This window comes from Herpailurus yagouaroundi, unplaced genomic scaffold (assembly GCF_014898765.1).
Source record: "Herpailurus yagouaroundi ecotype Mexico unplaced genomic scaffold, PumYag 196, whole genome shotgun sequence".
Taxonomy (NCBI): Eukaryota; Metazoa; Chordata; class Mammalia; order Carnivora; family Felidae; genus Herpailurus; species Herpailurus yagouaroundi.
In genome coordinates, this window is record NW_024412427.1 from 11,106,754 (window position 1) to 11,123,096 (window position 16,343).

The following is a 16,343-nucleotide window of genomic DNA, read 5'->3' on the forward strand; positions in this document are numbered from 1 at the left end:
CTGGTACTTCTCTGGAGGATTACATGGGAGGAGATTGGGGAGACCACTGGGGAGAAGGAAGAGGCTGCTGAAAACGTGTGGCAGCAGATGATGAGAGCAGGAACTGCAGTGGTGGATGTTCCAGGGGTCGATCAACAGGACATGACTGGTAGAAGGAGTGTGGGCGTGGAGGGGTGAAGGGTCACTGCAGTAAGCAAGGAGATGTTGCTGCCACTCACTGGTAGAGAATAGTAGAAGGAACAGATTTTTCCTGACTATTGATTTCGTCTAAGGAAGGAAGAGTGCTTCTTCCCAATCCAGGGAGCAAGTCTCTGAAACTCATGAGTCCATTCTATAATGCTATGAGCGCTTTCTTCTCTATTGGCCCTTATAGATAGTCGGCTGCTCCAGACAAGTAATTACTGAGCTCAGGCAATTAGGACAGGAGATGACTGTGTTTATTTCACTCCCTGGTGTCTTCTGGGAGAGAGAGGGGTGAAAGTCACATGTTTGTTTTCACCACTTTTATAAGAATGGATGGAGTTGGAGCATTAGCCTCCCTCCTCTGGTAAGAGCCTGTTTCTCTTGCACCCCAGTCTCTATAGAAAGTCATGTTAAATTTAAAAGTTCTTTCCATTTTTTTTTCCTCCCTTAGCTGGTTTTCCACACAATGTCATTCAGATTTTGGCCAAGTCAGGGAATCTTGAGCCCAGCTTAGCTGTCAGACTCCAGAACAGCCCCTTCTCCACCACTGCCATCTCCCTATCTCAGAATTGACCTGGTTCTGGTTCTAGGTGTCTGTGGCTCAGCGGGAATGTGGGGGCCTCTGCTGGTGGCACAGCTTGGCTGGGCATGATCCTGTCCCTGCTCAGTCATGTTTACAAGCACCCTGGACACAGGACATCATACCTGGCACTGATCAGCAATGCAAAACAGCCCAGCCCTTAGAATTCTGTCGGTCTTTTATTTCCAGCTTCCTCCTTTTTCTGCCTTCCTTCCACTTTCTTTCAACCAGGAATTGTTCCTAGCTGATGAGTTTCTTTGGTTTGAGGTATGAAGCCCTCAGAGTTCTCTTCTCTCCACTCACTCTCCTGTAGTCACATTTGTAACCCTCCTCTTCCAAGGTGGCTCTTAGATCAAGGAAATAGACTACTTTGGTGGGCAAAAAATCCTATGGATCATGTCCTTCTGTTTGTTTCTGGAGCTGGGTTGGGAGAGGGTAAAACTGAGTGGAGTTACTGGTTACTTCTTTAATGAAACACCATTGAGAGGATATCTTATTTCCGGTAAACAGTTGACCCACACTAATGAGAGTGACCACAAGACCTGTCAGTTATGAAACATTATCATCACAAGATAACAGCCTTGAACTGTCAATCACTCTACTGATTTCTGGGCCACTCTGAAACCTCTGTTGCTAATTTGTGTTCTCTAGCTTTGGTTTTAGGGTACTCTGTTGTCTAAAACATCTGAAAGAGAATAGCTATTTGGTTTTTTAAAAAAGAAATCAGTTTTTTCTTATGACATAAACAAAGGATGTTCATTATAGAAGACTTAGAGGGATGCCTGGGTGGCTCAGTAGGTTAAGTGTCCAACTACGGCTCAGCTCATGATCTCACAGTTCACGGGTTTGAGCCCCACGTTGGGCTCTGTGCTGACAGATTCTGTGTCTCCCTCTCTCTCTGCCCCTCCCCCACTCATGTTCTGTCTCTATCTCTCAAAAATAAATGAAACATTAAAAAAATTTCAAAAAAAGAACACTTAGAAAATACAGAGAAGCAAAAATAAAAAAAAAATTAGTAATCCAACCACTGAGAAAAAAAACCACTGTGAACTTTGGGCCTTGTCTTTTAGTCTTTTTTTTTTTTTTAATTTACTTATGCATGTGTTGTTTTTTTTTTTTTAAGTTTATTTATTTATTTTGAGAGAGAGAGTGCATACAAGGGAGGGGCAGAGAGAGAGGGAGAGAGAGAATCCCAATCAGGCCCCGTGCTATTCATGCAGAGCCTGACACAGGGCTTGAACCCATGAATTGAGAGATCATGACCTGAGTCAAAATCAAGGGTCAGGCACGTAACTGACTGAGCCACTCAGGCATACCCTGCATGTTTTCTTTTTTATAACTTTCAATTAATAGGATGTTATAAATATCTTTCCATGTCATTGCAAATTTGTTGTAACATCATGTTTAATAATTCCATAGTGGGCCATTTTATGTAGGAAATGGGGAAATTATTAATAAAAATTAATATACTTTAATGGTAAACACATGACCTGAAGATAGTCCATAAGGAAAGGGTATTGTAAAATAGGGATAGGTTTCATAGCTCTGAATTGCTTAAGCAATAATTGTGGACTTAGTTGATAAGTTAAATTGGACATAGATATTAATAGACTTGATCCCTTTATTCAGTCTGAAAATTTTACAGGAAACATACTTGAGGGGTCTCAGGTTGCTAAAGGTAAATGGTTTTGAGTTCTTAGTTTCCTTTCATGGGAAATCAATCTGTGAGTTTGCATAGCACCTTGTGCACCAGGAGATATTTGACAAGAGCTTATTTGACCAGTTACAGAAAGTTTCTTGCTTTTGGGACTTGCTGAGTCTAATCCTGATTGATAAAGCTGGATTATTTCTTTCTTTTTTCTTTCTTTTTTTTTTTTCCTTTTACAGGTAGTGCCTTCCTCAGTGCTATTTTTCTTGCCTTAGCAACATACCAGTCTCTGTACCCACTCACCTTGTTTGTTCCAGGACTCCTCTATCTCCTCCAGGTAAGCACTTGCTGGTCAGAAGCCAACACTCAAGTGACATTTAATACATGGCCCAGTCACTGCCTGGGGCAATGAAGGGCATGGCTCAATAAAGGCAATGGGACCGGGTCCCTGTCTCACATGTACTTGCTTCTAGTTGAAAACACAAACAAAGAAACTTGACTAACTTTAAGCAAAATGGGCGTAGTGACCATTAAGTTCTAATTATGCATAACATTGCAAATGTTTAAGTGTATTTCATTTTATGTGTGTGTAGTTGGAATCTACCAACCATCTTGCATTTTCCTTCTCTCATCTAATATTCATAGACCCCTCTCTAAGCTCATTTTTAAAAAACTTTTCTGTATAACAGCACTCATCATGTAAAGTTCTTGTAGGAATTAAACGTTGTGGGTGTACGTAATGCAATCCTGGGACCATGGTGAGTGATCAATAAATATTAATTGAAGAATACAGATTGCTGACATTTACTGAGAACTTACTATGTCTGACACTATACTGAGCACTCTGCAGGCATCATTTCATTTCAACCTCATAAGAACTTTTGATGTAGGTCATAGTGTTAGCCATGTATTAGTCTATTATTAGCCATAATACATCCATGAATTGCAGCTGGAATATTGACCGGCATAGTTACTTGCCTAAGGTGACATGGCCAGCAAGTGACAGTGCTGAGATATGAACTCAAGCATCCTGATGCAAGAACTTGCCCTCTGACTGTCTGCCTTTTCCACACCAATGAGAATACACATATTTCCTCAAGAGCAAGTAACCATTTTCAGGTCCTGCATGGTCCAAATCCATTTTTAGAAGAGAAACATTTCTTGAAAGTGTACAGAGGACAGTGCCACAATTCAAACCAAGAAATATATGATTTCAGAGCTTTTGTTCTCAATTATAAACACTGTTTCTGGGGTGCCTAGGTGGCTCAGTCAGTTAAGTGTCCTATTCTTGATTTCAGCTCAAGTCATGATGATCTTATGGTTCATGAGTTTGAGCCCCATATTGGGCTCTGTGCTGATGGTGCAAAGCCTGCTTGGGATTCTCTCTCCTCCTCTCTTTCTGCTCCACACCCTCTCTCTCTCAAAATAAATAAGTCAACTTAAAAAAAAAAAGCACTGTTGCTAAAACTGAGTGTATACCTCCATTTATTGGAATAGGCTATATGCTTGTCATTTTAAGTGACTTCATAATATGTCTTTGTCTTGATGTACACAGTGATTCATGATTAGCTTGGTCTTCATCCTGTTTAGGGAATTTGAGATATGCCCTGGTTGTCATTGATATAAATAGTATAGAAAGTTAGTTTTTTTTAAGTTATTTCCTTAAAGTATGTAACTCCAGGTGACTCATTGGACCCAAAGGTGTGAGAATTTTCTTAGTCCTTATTATGCAAGACCAGAGTATTCACCAAAAAGCTTGAGCCCATTTGTAGTACCACCAAAAGTGTCTAGAGTGAACCACGGGCGCCTGGCTGGCTCAGTTGGTAGAGCATTCAACTCTTGATCTTGAGGTTGGAAGTTTGAGCCCCATGTTGCATGTAGAGATTACTTGAAAATAAAATCTTTAAAAACAATAAAATAAAATAAAGTATAGCGAAACATTTCCTCCCAGGCTGCCAGCACTGGCTTTTCAAATTTGAGTTATGGTTGCTAGTCTAATAGATGTATCATTGCACTGTGAAGTTATTTTGCTTTATTCTCTTTCTAGATTCTTGTTGAATCCAAGAATTTTTCCACATAATAGTATGCTGTTTGCGTTTCCTTTATTACTTCATACTTACAGTTCATTCTTTAGAAAGTCTGAGCACTAGGAGAAATGGATACAACCATGTGGGCTCAATTCCACAGCCCTGGGATCATGACTGGAGCCAAAATCAAAAGTTGGATACTCAACCAACTGAGCCACCTAGGTGCCCCAGTGAATCTTTTTTTACAATCTGTGATTGAAACAACTAATGGACCTTCTAGAATGATTTGTGTGAACTGCTCTGTGCTTGCTTGCTAGTGAATATTTGTTTAATAAATGTTAAGTATGCCAGAATCTGGTCTGGAACTTGTTTTCTTTGCAGCAAGATTGTAGAGTGGGAGCTAGCCTTCATCCACCTCAGACTTCTTTCAAGGCAACTGTTGAAGAACCTGAATTGCATACTTTAAAATAGTTAAACATGTGGTGTGTGAATTTCACCTCAAAAAAGAAAAATCTAATACTAATACTAATACTAGCTTTTTGCTACAATTTTTCTAGCTTTGACCATTGGGGGCTCTTTTAGATTGGCTTTTTGACTAGCCTTGTCTTCTTGAGCCTTTCTTTCCTTTCTTTCTGGTGTCACAAGATGTTCCAGGTTCATCTTGTATTTTCCCTGCTCCAGCCCTGGAATCAATTCTTCAAGGACTCTTGGTTGCTTTTATTGGTGAAAGTTATTGAGAAACCGAGGATTATAGGTCTGCTTATTGTTATCTGGGCGGCATTGCTTCTAACAGACAGCTGTGAAATACATGTATGTATACTAACCCCGCCCCTACGTCTGTAATTCTTTTTCTCCTTATCTCTTCATACTGATACCTGTTTACACTGATACCAGTGAGTCCAGTCTGACACCAAAGGGTTCACTTTAGTCTGTCCCTTTTCCTTGTGTATAATTTTTCTCTAATGGTTGGAAGCCCAACTTTCATTATCTGCAGTATATTTGCTAATATGTTCAGTTCTAAAATCAACATAAAGTGGTTCTATAATTTCTGTGAGAAATACCCAGGTCAGAAATATATGTACTGGGTCGCCTGGCTGGCTCTGTCGGTGGAGCATGTAACTCTTGATCTTGGAGTGATGAGTTCGAGCCCCACTTTGGATGTAGAGATTACTTAAATAAATAAATAAATCTTTTTTAAAAAAAGAAATATATCTACTGACTTGATTATAACACGTATGTGTAGTTCTTTTTGTCTTTAGCATTACAGAATTCTGTCAGGTTACTATTTCTCAAAGTCACTCAGGTTAGTTTTCTTCTCCCATGTAACCCTTCAATGTAGGTATCTTATTAATTTGACATATAGTTAGGCTCATTTATTACTGCTTGTATTAATTTTGGATTTCCCCTACACCTTGGTCGATTTTAGTTTTTTGGTTTTTTGGGGGGGGGTATGTGAAGAGACTAAGAAATATTGCTGTGGTTCTAAGAATCAGCTATACAAAAAACATATTCAGAGAAGTATTACCCTGCCCTCATCCCTGCTATCTTGTTCTTTTCTTTTTCCTTCTTCCTCTGTCACCCCAAGTAACTGGTTTTAGTTTCTGGTTTATCCTTCTTGTATTTCTTTGCACAAATGAGCAGACACGTGTATTTCCTTCTTTCGCATATGAAGGATAGCATACTCTAGGTACTCTTTTGTGCTTTGCTTTTTTTACTATTATTTCCTGGAAGTCACTGTATATTGATACATAGAGATCTTTTTTACAGCAGCATAGGACTTCATTGTATGGACGTACCATAGTTTCTTCAACTTTTCTCCTTTGTATGGGAATTTAGATCGTTTCCAGTATTTTGCTATCATAGTTAATGCTTTAATGAGTAACCTTGCATATATGTATTTTTGTGTTGTTGGAGGGATATCTTCAAGGTAGATTTCTAGAAATAGAATTACTGGATCCAAAGGTAAGTATATATGTAGTTTTTTTTTTTTTTTTTTAGGTCTTTTTAAATTTCCCTCCATAAGGATTGTATAATTTTTTATTCTTATGTATGACATAAGAATGTATGACATTGCCTATTTTTCCACAGCCTTGCTAATAGAATGTGTTGTCACATTAAAATATCTTTGCCAGTCTGATTCTGAGAAATGGTATCTCAGTGTTGTTTTAATTTGCATTTTTTAAAATATGAGTGAGTTTGAACATTTTTTCATATTTGTGGATTGTCTATTCATTTTTTCTGCTCATTTTTCTGTTGCATTTTGATCTATTTTCTCTTCATTTTGAAGAATCCTTTATATATTAGAAGTATTATTAACCCTTTGTCTGCAAATATTTTCTTCTAGTTTTTCATTTGTCTTTTGACTTATTTATGGTGTTTTTCTTTTAACAGTTTTTATTGTTTATCAAGGTATAGTTTACATAGCAAACAATTGACCTATTTAAAGTATACAATTCAGTGATTTTTAGTGTATTCACAGAGTTGTGCAGCCATTACCACAATCAATTCTACAACATTTTTATAACCCAGAAAGAAACCCTATGCCCATTAAGTCACTCTCTGTTTTTCCCCAGTTCCCCTTTCCCCTCTAGCTCTAAGCAACCAGTATTCCGCTTTTTGCCTTTGTATGCTGTCCTGGACATTTCATATAAATAGAATCATACAATATGTGGTCTTTTGTGACTGATTTATTTCACTTAGCATGATGTTTTCAAGGTTCATCTCTGTTGTGGCATGTATTAGTACTTCATTCCTTGCATGTTTATATTTCCATATAAACTTTAATCTTGTATAATTCCATAAAATAGCTTGTTGGCATTTTTACTGGGATTGCATTATTGCATTGAATTAATGAATTTTTTTATGTTTCAAATTTTTATTTAAATCTAGTTAGTTAACATATAGTATAGGGGCGCCTGGGTGGTGCAGTCGGTTAAGCGTCCGACTTCAGCCAGGTCACGATCTCGCGGTCCGTGAGTTCGAGCCCCGCGTCGGGCTCTGGGTTGATGGCTCAGAGCCTGGAGCCTGTTTATGATTCTGTGTCTCCCTCTCTCTCTGCCCCTCCCCCGTTCATGCTCTGTCTCTCTCTGTCCCAAAAATAAATAAAAATGTTGAAAAAAAAAACATGTAGTATAATATTGATTTCAGGAGTAGAATTTAGTGATTCATCACATACATGAAACACCAGTGCTCATCACAACAAGTACCCTCCTTAATACCCATCATCCATTTAGCCTATCCCCCACCCACCTCTCCTCCAGCAACCCTTAGTTTGTTCTCTGTAGTTAAGAGTCTCTTGGGGCGCCTCGGTGGCTCATTTAAGCATCCAACTTTGGCTCAGGTCATGATCTCATGGCTCGTGAGTTGGAGCCTCTTATCGGGCTCTGTGCTGACATCTGGAGCCTGCTTCAGATTCTGTCTCCTCTCTCTGCCTCTCCCTCGCTCATGCTCTGTCTCTCTCTGTCTCAAAAATAAATAAACATTAAAAAAAAAAAAAAAAGGAGTCTCTTATGGTTTGCCTCCCGCCTCTTTTTTCTTCCTTCCCCTATGTTCATCTTGTTTTATTTCTTAAATTCCACACATGAGTGAAATCATATGGTATTTGTCTTTCTCTGACTCACTTATTTTGCTTAGCATAATACACTCTAGATCCATTCACGTCATTGCATATGGCAAGACTTCATTCTTTTTGATGGCTGAGTAATATGATTTACTTTTAAACTGTTTGTGATACATATATTAATAGCTTTTCTTACGTTGCATTAACCTTGATTTTTGAATATGTCCAACCTAGTTATAACCCAATTTTATCATATATTGCTGAATATATTAGGTAATACTTCATTTAGTATTTTTGTATTCGTGTTGGTAAATGGTTTTGGTATCAAGTTTATGATATTTGCTGTGAAAGAATTAATGTAAGATTAGAATCACCTTGAATGTTGGTAGAACTTTCCTGTAAAACTGGCTGGGCCTGCTCTTTTTTTTTTTTTTTTCCTTCCAAGTTTTTATTTAAATTCAAGTTAATTATCATATAGTGCAGTATTGGTTTCAGGAGTAGAATTTAGTGATTCATCACTTACATATAACACCCAGTGTTCATCACAAGTGCCCTCCTTAATGCCCATCACCCATTTAGCCCATCACCTCACCCAGTTTCCCTCCAGCAACCCTCAGTTTGTTCTCTATAGTTGAGGGTCTCTCATGGTTTGCCTCCCTCTGTTTTTACCTTGTTTTATTTTTCCTTTCCTTTCCCTGTGTTCATCTGTTTTGTTTCTTAAATTCCACATATGAGTAAAATCATATGGTATTTGTCTTTCTCTGCCTGACTTATTTTGCTTAGGGCCTACTCTTTATGGGAAAATTTTTCATTACTAATTCAGTTTCTTAAATGCTTATAGGACCATTCAAATTTTGTTTCTTCTTGAATTAGTTTTTCCCTAATTTTTCCATGCTTTAGAAAAGTTGAAAGACTAGTATAATAAGTACCTTTTATTTAGATTACCCAGTTACCATTTTGCCACATTTTCTGTATCTATCTGGATATACAGATTTTTTTCTTTTCTTTTTTTTTTTTTTTTTTTTTTCCCTGACTCATTCTCAAAGAAGTTACAAATTTCTTAAAAGTGTGCTCTTCAGGGGCGCCTGGGTGGCTCAGTTGGTTAAGTGTCCAACCCTTGAATTGGCTCAGGTCATGATCTCATGGTTTGTGGGATTGAGCCCTGTGTCAGGCTCAGTGCTGCAGTGAAGCCTACTTGGGATTCTCTTTCTCTCTGCACCTTCCCTCCCCCCGCCCAGCCCAATAAATAAATAAACTTTTTTAAACCTTTAAAAAGAAAATGTGTTATTCATATTTCCTACTTGGTTCCTGATTGTTGTCTCTGTGATCTATCAGTTATCTACTGATGATGGTTATGTCCATTTTTCCTTTGTAGCCCTGTCCATGTTTGTTTTATATATTTGAGACTGTGTTATTAGGTACATACAGGTTTAAAGCTGTTACATCTTTCTGATGAACTGCACCTTTTATCATTATGAAACATCTTAATTTCTGTAATACTTTTTACATCAAAGTTTATTTTATCTGGTAATAGTATAATTAAACTTGTTTTCTTTTGGTTAGGGTTTAACACAAGGAAATCCTTTTCAGCCCTTTGATTTTCCATTTTTCTGTGTCCTGTGCTTTGCAGAAGGGATCTTGAAGTTTAAGCTGATAACTTCTTTCTGTCCTTGACATCCCTAAATGTACCATTTTGCCCTCTCTCCTAGCGGCAGTATATACCTGTGAAAGTGAAGAGCAAAGCTTTCTGGATCTTCTCTTGGGAGTATGCCATGATGTACGTGGGAAGCCTAGTGGTAATCATTTGCCTCTCCTTCTTCCTTCTCAGCTCCTGGGACTTCATCCCTGCAGTATATGGCTTCATGTAAGTAATGACTTCATTAGAAAACTCTGGAAGCTAATTTGTTTTTCACAACTCCAGGTGGAATCAGAGGGTGCACAACCACAGGGAGCATCAAGATACAGGGGTCCTTAAACTTCAGTGTGCACCAGAAACACCTGCAGGGCTTATTAACACCCAGATTTCTGGGCCCCACCCCTAGAGGTTTTGATTAAGTAAATTTGGGATAGGAACCAAGAATTTACAGTTCTTTTTTTTTTTTTCAACGTTTATTTATTTTTGGGACAGAGAGAGACAGAGCATGAACGGGGGAGGGGCAGAGAGAGAGGGAGACACAGAATCGGAAACAGGCTCCAGGCTCTGAGCCATCAGCCCAGAGCCCGACGCGGGGCTCGAGCTCACGGACCGCAAGATCGTGACCTGGCTGAAGTCGGACGCTCAACCGACTGCGCCACCCAGGCGCCCCAAGAATTTACATTTCTAACAAGTTTTCAGGTGATGCTGATGCTGCTGGTCCAGGGAAGAGCAGACTTTGAGAACCACAGGTCTAGTGCGTACCTTTGATCCTGTGAGATTAAAGAGCACTCTCTAGGAACATCTGAAGCAACTACCAGCCTCTGCCTGGAAGGGTTTGGCTCAGTCCTAAACAGGAATGGATACATTCCTCTACTGCAAGAGGGTCTCTGACAGTTTTAAAATAAAGCCACCTCCCACGTGTCAAACTTTTAGAGAAAATAAAAATGGAATATGAATTCTGCAGACGTTTCCCAGTACTCTTTGTGTGGTATGCTGAGGAGGACAGGAAGGTCGCTGCTCAAGCCTCAGGGACCTCACAGCCCATTGAGGTGATAGACAGTTAAATCTGTCAGGGTGGGGAGGGGATCTGGAGGGGCAGACTCCCCTTTGGAATTCTGGACTGCTAATTTGTGTTAAATCCTGGCTATGCATAACTTGTAGCTCTTCATGCTGAGCTTTAAGTAAGAGTTTGTAATGCCAGTGAAAAGCTTTTCCTGGTTTTTGCTGGCCCACAGGATTGTGTTCTTTACCTCATTTCACAGAAAAGGAAATGTAGTCACAGCAGGAGGCAAAGAATTGCTCTGGGTGGAGGCCTTGGTCAGTGCACTCTGACCATGAGCCATTGCCTATTTCTTCCTTCTTCATGCTCCACTTACTGCCCTTTTAAAATCGTGAATTGACATCAGTTCCAATTCTGTGTTTTTGAAAATAAGACATATAATGTAAATTTTTAGAAGAGCCAGATTTGCAACCAATCTTTATCTAATAGAACTAGACAAAAGTTTTCCAGTGAAACCCTTATTTCTCAAATGAGATCTGGGATCCTAGCTGGAACCTGCCAGTGCTTCCTTAAGACTCCAGAAGTCACTGCAGTGTCAGGCACTCAGTCTCTGGTTCCTGTTGTCAGGATGTGGAGCAAGAATGGGGAGCAGCAGGATCTTTGAGCTCGCTCCTCTGGGCAAGTCTTTGGAATGCCCCAAATAGATACTGTCTGTTTAAAACCCATTCCTCTCTTGTATATCCTGGGTATCTCCTAAATTTAAATATATATATTTTAGGCAGTAAAAGAGGGGCTGGTCTTTTGACTTCTAGCCCAAATCCTGCCTCATTTCAGATCTTTGATGCATGCCAGAATTTGGTTTAGTTGATATTTGTTATGGGTTATCATTCTCTGTTTCTCTGCCTCTTGTTTTTATTAATTACCTATATCCAGGGTGCCTGTAGGGCCCCTCACATCCTGATAACTGTGGGGACAAAGTCATCTTTGGCTGCCCAGTAGTGACCAAATTCTTTAGGAGAAAACCAGGTCAAGGCAGACCATTTAAAATTTGGCTCTCTTTTTTTCTCCCTCTTTGTTTTCTTCATTCCAGACTTTCTGTTCCAGATCTCACTCCAAACATCGGTCTTTTTTGGTACTTCTTCGCGGAGATGTTTGAGCACTTCAGCCTCTTCTTTGTATGTGTGTTTCAGATCAACGTCTTCTTCTACACCATTCCCTTAGCCATAAAGCTAAAGTAAGTGGTTGGACCTGCTGTTTCTTTGTCTGCAGAGCCATTTGTAGTCTTACAGGCACCTTTCAAACTAGGAGTATCCTCTCTCACATTTATGCCATCTTTCTCCAGGGAACCCTACCTTTAATGGCCTCAGGTGCCAGTAGCCATAGCCAGCAATTGAGTCACACATGAGTGCAGGCTGCAGGGAGCACCCTGATAGTTCCCCTAGCTTCACTTTGAGCCCACAGTGCTACTGAACCCACTTGCTATTTTGGATACAGGAAGGGTTTGGAGTTATAAAGGGTCTTTAGAAAAAGTGCATCTAGCCCAGTGACAATGGATACTCAGGATGTGTTAGTTGGGAGGTTGGCCACCTACAGCTCTGTTTAATCTTCTGATCAAGTTCCTTTAAGACTTGTCTCTTCTGCAGCATAAGAAAATTAACATGTATTGAGCCTGGCTCCATCCCAGCCCTTTTTAGGTTTTCTGAAATGTATTTATACCTAACCCTTCTGGCATCTCTTGGAAGTAGGCATCATTTTATTATCATTACGCCCATTTTATAGTTGAGGAAATGGACATTCAGAGAAGTGGAGTGATTTTCCCAGAGTCACACAGCTAGTAAGTAGTGGAGCTGAGATTCGGACCAAAGTTTGTCTCCAACATCTAGACTCATCCCCTGGCACCATGCCAAACTCCTGAGAGAGATCACTTGTAGTAGTCCCTGGAAAATGTTCTATTACCAGAGCAGGGAAAAGAGGCACTGAAGCATACAGATATGCATTGATAGTCCAGGGAACCTAGAAGAGAGTTTGGTTTAAATTTAAAGAGCCTGAGTTCTCTGTTCTAACCTTCCTGCCAGTCTTCATGGCCAGTGTACCAATGCACATGGTTCCCATTCTGTAAAAGCTCAGAGCTCATGCCTCCTTCCCATGACAGCCTTGGCCTGGCATCTGACAGAAAACTTTCCTTGGCCTGGCAGTCTCTGGAACTCTGGCAGCCTTGCCCAGCCAAGCTCCCCAGCTATCTGTCACACCCAGTCTCTGCCCTTGATCTGGTCAGGCCTAGCCCCTGGGCTGAGAGAAGCTGGGAGCCTGGAACACCTTTCCTCACTCTGTAGCACCTTTCATTGTCTGCATGTGAAAGGCCACAGGTGCTTCTGGGTAGACTACAGCAGCACCGTCACGTGACACCCCCCCCCCACCTCCACCCACCCCAGGCCAGGGCCTCAGGGTTGTGGGGACAGACTATATGAAGTGACTTTCTCCACTGCTGCCTTCCTGTGGCTGGATCTGAAGCTCCACTGACTCTCCAGCCCCTGCAGTGTTTGCTTCCAGTGCTAGCTTTGTGGGAACAGGGCCCTTCTGACCAACTCTCCCCAGACAGTATTGCAGGAGATTCTAGTCTCCATGTTTCTTGTCACTGGATTTTCACTGGCCTTTTCATAGGCCATTAAGCTCTTCATGCAGCTCTTACCAGCTACCTAAAATGCCCACAGCCAGTGATTTGGATTGTTTTTAGGAAGATGCTCACTGGGCTAGCTGGACTCTTCGAGAGCCTATAGCACTGAAACTTGCCAGGCTGAGTCTGAAACATGTGTTGTGTAAAACTGCTGGAGTGTTTGGGGCGTGTACATGTTTGTCTCCACATCTCAGACTTACACCCATTGAGTCACCCTGACCTTTGACCTGCAAGACATAACTGCCATTAATCTCTGAAGAAAGCCTTTATGAGCTGGGCATCCAGGTAGTGTGCAGAAGTAGGCCACATGCATGTTGTTTAGGTACAGCTGGGGAGGGTGTAGATCTGGCCTCTCTGTTGGCTTCCTTGTAGCACTTGGTCAGCCCTCGGAGGACCACTGGAGATTGAGCTCTGTCCCCACCCTTCCTGACCAGAGCTGTGATCACGCTAGGCACTCAGGAGAACAGTCTTGGTGCTGCTCAGGAGTTCTGGAGATAAACAGTTCCACCGCTTACTAACTCACCTACCTTATCTGAACCTCTTTCCTCATCTGCAAAGTATGGGTGATGATATTGCCTACCTCAAGGAGTAGGGGAGGTATAGTGAGGATCCCATGTGACAGCACAAGGAGAGGGCCTAGGACGGAACTTGTCACAGCATGAGGGTTTAGGAAATGCTAGCTGTTATTGTTGTTTAAGGTAACAAAACTCCAGTTCCAGCCCAAAAGCGCTGAAAAGCTGCCTGCAGCTCTCACTTCTCTTTCTGGAAAGGAGCTCATCATAGCTAAGTGTGTGTAGACTCCACTGGCCTTACTGTCAGAGAAAAAGAGCATCAGCAAGGAGGCACTTCCTGCCCTGGGGTCTGGGTGTCAGAGGGGCCTCTGGCAAGGGAGGCTGCCTGATTACTCTGACAGCAGCTATGAAAGCCCAGTAATGAAGCTGACTTCATTTGTTTTCTTCCTCAGTGACTCTTGCCGGGGAAGGCTCAGAACTCGGGTGTGGGGGGCAATGGGCTGTTGCTCTAGTGTTTGCTGGGCCCTCCTCACCACCTCTGGGCAACTCTGTGTCCTTGCAATTTTCTGCTTTGCTGCTTGGTCTGGTCCCATGTCTTCTGGGTAGCAGAGCCAGCCCCTACCTGAAGTCCACTTGAGAGTATTTTGGGGTTTGAGGGATGGGGTCAGGAGTCTTGGGTGTGCCTGGTCCCTGACTGATCTCTCCCTCTCTGCCTGCCCCACCCCACCCCAGGGAGCACCCTGTCTTCTTCATGTTCATTCAGATTGCCATCATCTCCATCTTCAAGTCCTACCCAACAGTGGGGGACGTGGCCCTCTACATGGCCTTCTTCCCTGTGTGGAACCATCTCTACAGATGTGAGTACTCCCGCCTCTAACCCTGTGGTGGCAGATTTGTGTCAGCCTGGTCCCTGGATAAGACAGACACGGAAAAAGAGATTGATAGGCATTTGCCTGGCATCTGGTGTGCTGGCAGCACTGGGAGAGAGGGAATGACACGAGGCAGTGTCCGCCTGCTGGGTACTACAGACTAGTTATGGTAATAAAAATAACTACCATATTTTGGTCACTTAGTACCTACCTGGCCACTGTGGTTTTAGGAGTGTTACATGCATTAGGTCATTTTATCTTCACACCAGTCTTGGAGGGAAAAATAACACCATTTTGCAGATTAAAAAAAAAACTGAGGTACAGAAAGGTAGAGCCACTTGTTCAAGATTATATGACAGGTAAGTGGAAGGGCTTGCTGTGAGCCTGTAGCTAGTGCTATCCAGTAGGATTTTCTGTGGTGATGGAAATGTTCTATATCTGCACAGTACAATAGGATAGCCACTAGTATGACTAAGAAACTGAATTTTTTTTGAAGAATTTATTTAAAAAAAAATGTTCATTTTTGAGAGAGAGCAAGTGTGAGCAAGGGAGGAGCAGAGAGAGAGGGAGACACAGAATCTGAAGAATGCTCCAGGCTCTGAGGTATCAGCACAGAGCCTGACGTGGGGCTCAAACTCACGAACCATGAGATCGTGACCTGAGCCAAAGTCAGACGCTTAACGAACTGAGCTACCCAGGTGCCCCTGAAGATTTTATTTTATTATTATTTTTTAAATAATCTCAGTGTGTAGAGCTCAAACTCACAGCTCTGAGATCAAGAGTTTCAAGCTCTAATGACTGAGCCAGCCAGGAGCTTGTAGAGAAACTGAATTTTTAACTGAAATGTAGTTACATTTAAAAAGTCACACAGGGGCGCCTGGGTGGCGCAGTCGGTTAAGCGTCCGACTTCAGCCAGGTCACGATCTCGCGGTCCGTGAGTTCGAGCCCCGTGTCAGGCTCTGGGCTGATGGCTCAGAGCCTGGAGCCTGTTTCCGATTCTGTGTCTCCCTCTCTCTCTGCCCCTCCCCCGTTCATGCTCTGTCTCTCTCTGTCCCAAAAATAAACGTTGAAAAAAAAATTTTTTTTTAAAATAAAATAAAAAATAAAAAGTCACACATGGCTGGAAGCTACTGCATTGGACAGTGGAACACTAGACCTTGGTCTTTGAACCATTTCCCAGCATTGCACCTAAATGTTTATAGAACACTGGACATCTGTCTGCTCTGAAGACCCCTGCAGCTCTAACCATGTCCCCCCTCAGAAGATGGCATACAGTGGGCTAGTTATGCTTCCGAGGCTGCCAGTATTTTCCTCAGTTGGGCTTTTAGCCCTCTGCATGGATTCTCTTCAGTGTTTGTGGGCTCCCTGGGGGCAGACTTATGATTCACTCACCTCTGTGTCCCCAGCACCCAGGATCAGACCTGACCCACACAACTCAGCACATGTTTTTGGATGAGTTTTTAAGACCTGTAATAAACAGGCAGTGTCAGTGCCCAATACTCGATTCTCTAATCTAAAATGGGAAGGGAGCTATGGAATTTTCCTTGCCTGCAGTGAGTGCACAGCCAGGTATCAAGAGTGAACTTGGGGAGGACAGGCTTCAGAGGAAGGAAATCTTTGTTATTGTTTGGGGATGCCTGGGTGTCAACCAGGAA

General features: G+C 41.7%; 1 protein-coding gene across 2 annotated transcripts in view; it reads left to right on the forward strand.

Annotated features, from left to right (window-relative positions):
• The window catches only part of PIGU (phosphatidylinositol glycan anchor biosynthesis class U), an 83,425-nt gene that overhangs the window by 47,160 nt on the left and 19,922 nt on the right, over positions 1–16,343 (forward strand). For both annotated transcript variants that reach the window (XM_040447275.1, XM_040447276.1), the window contains 4 exons: positions 2,651–2,748; positions 9,707–9,861; positions 11,724–11,867; positions 14,552–14,676. In XM_040447275.1, the coding sequence (XP_040303209.1) occupies positions 2,651–2,748; positions 9,707–9,861; positions 11,724–11,867; positions 14,552–14,676 (522 nt within the window). The remainder of the gene's footprint in view (positions 1–2,650; positions 2,749–9,706; positions 9,862–11,723; positions 11,868–14,551; positions 14,677–16,343) is intronic.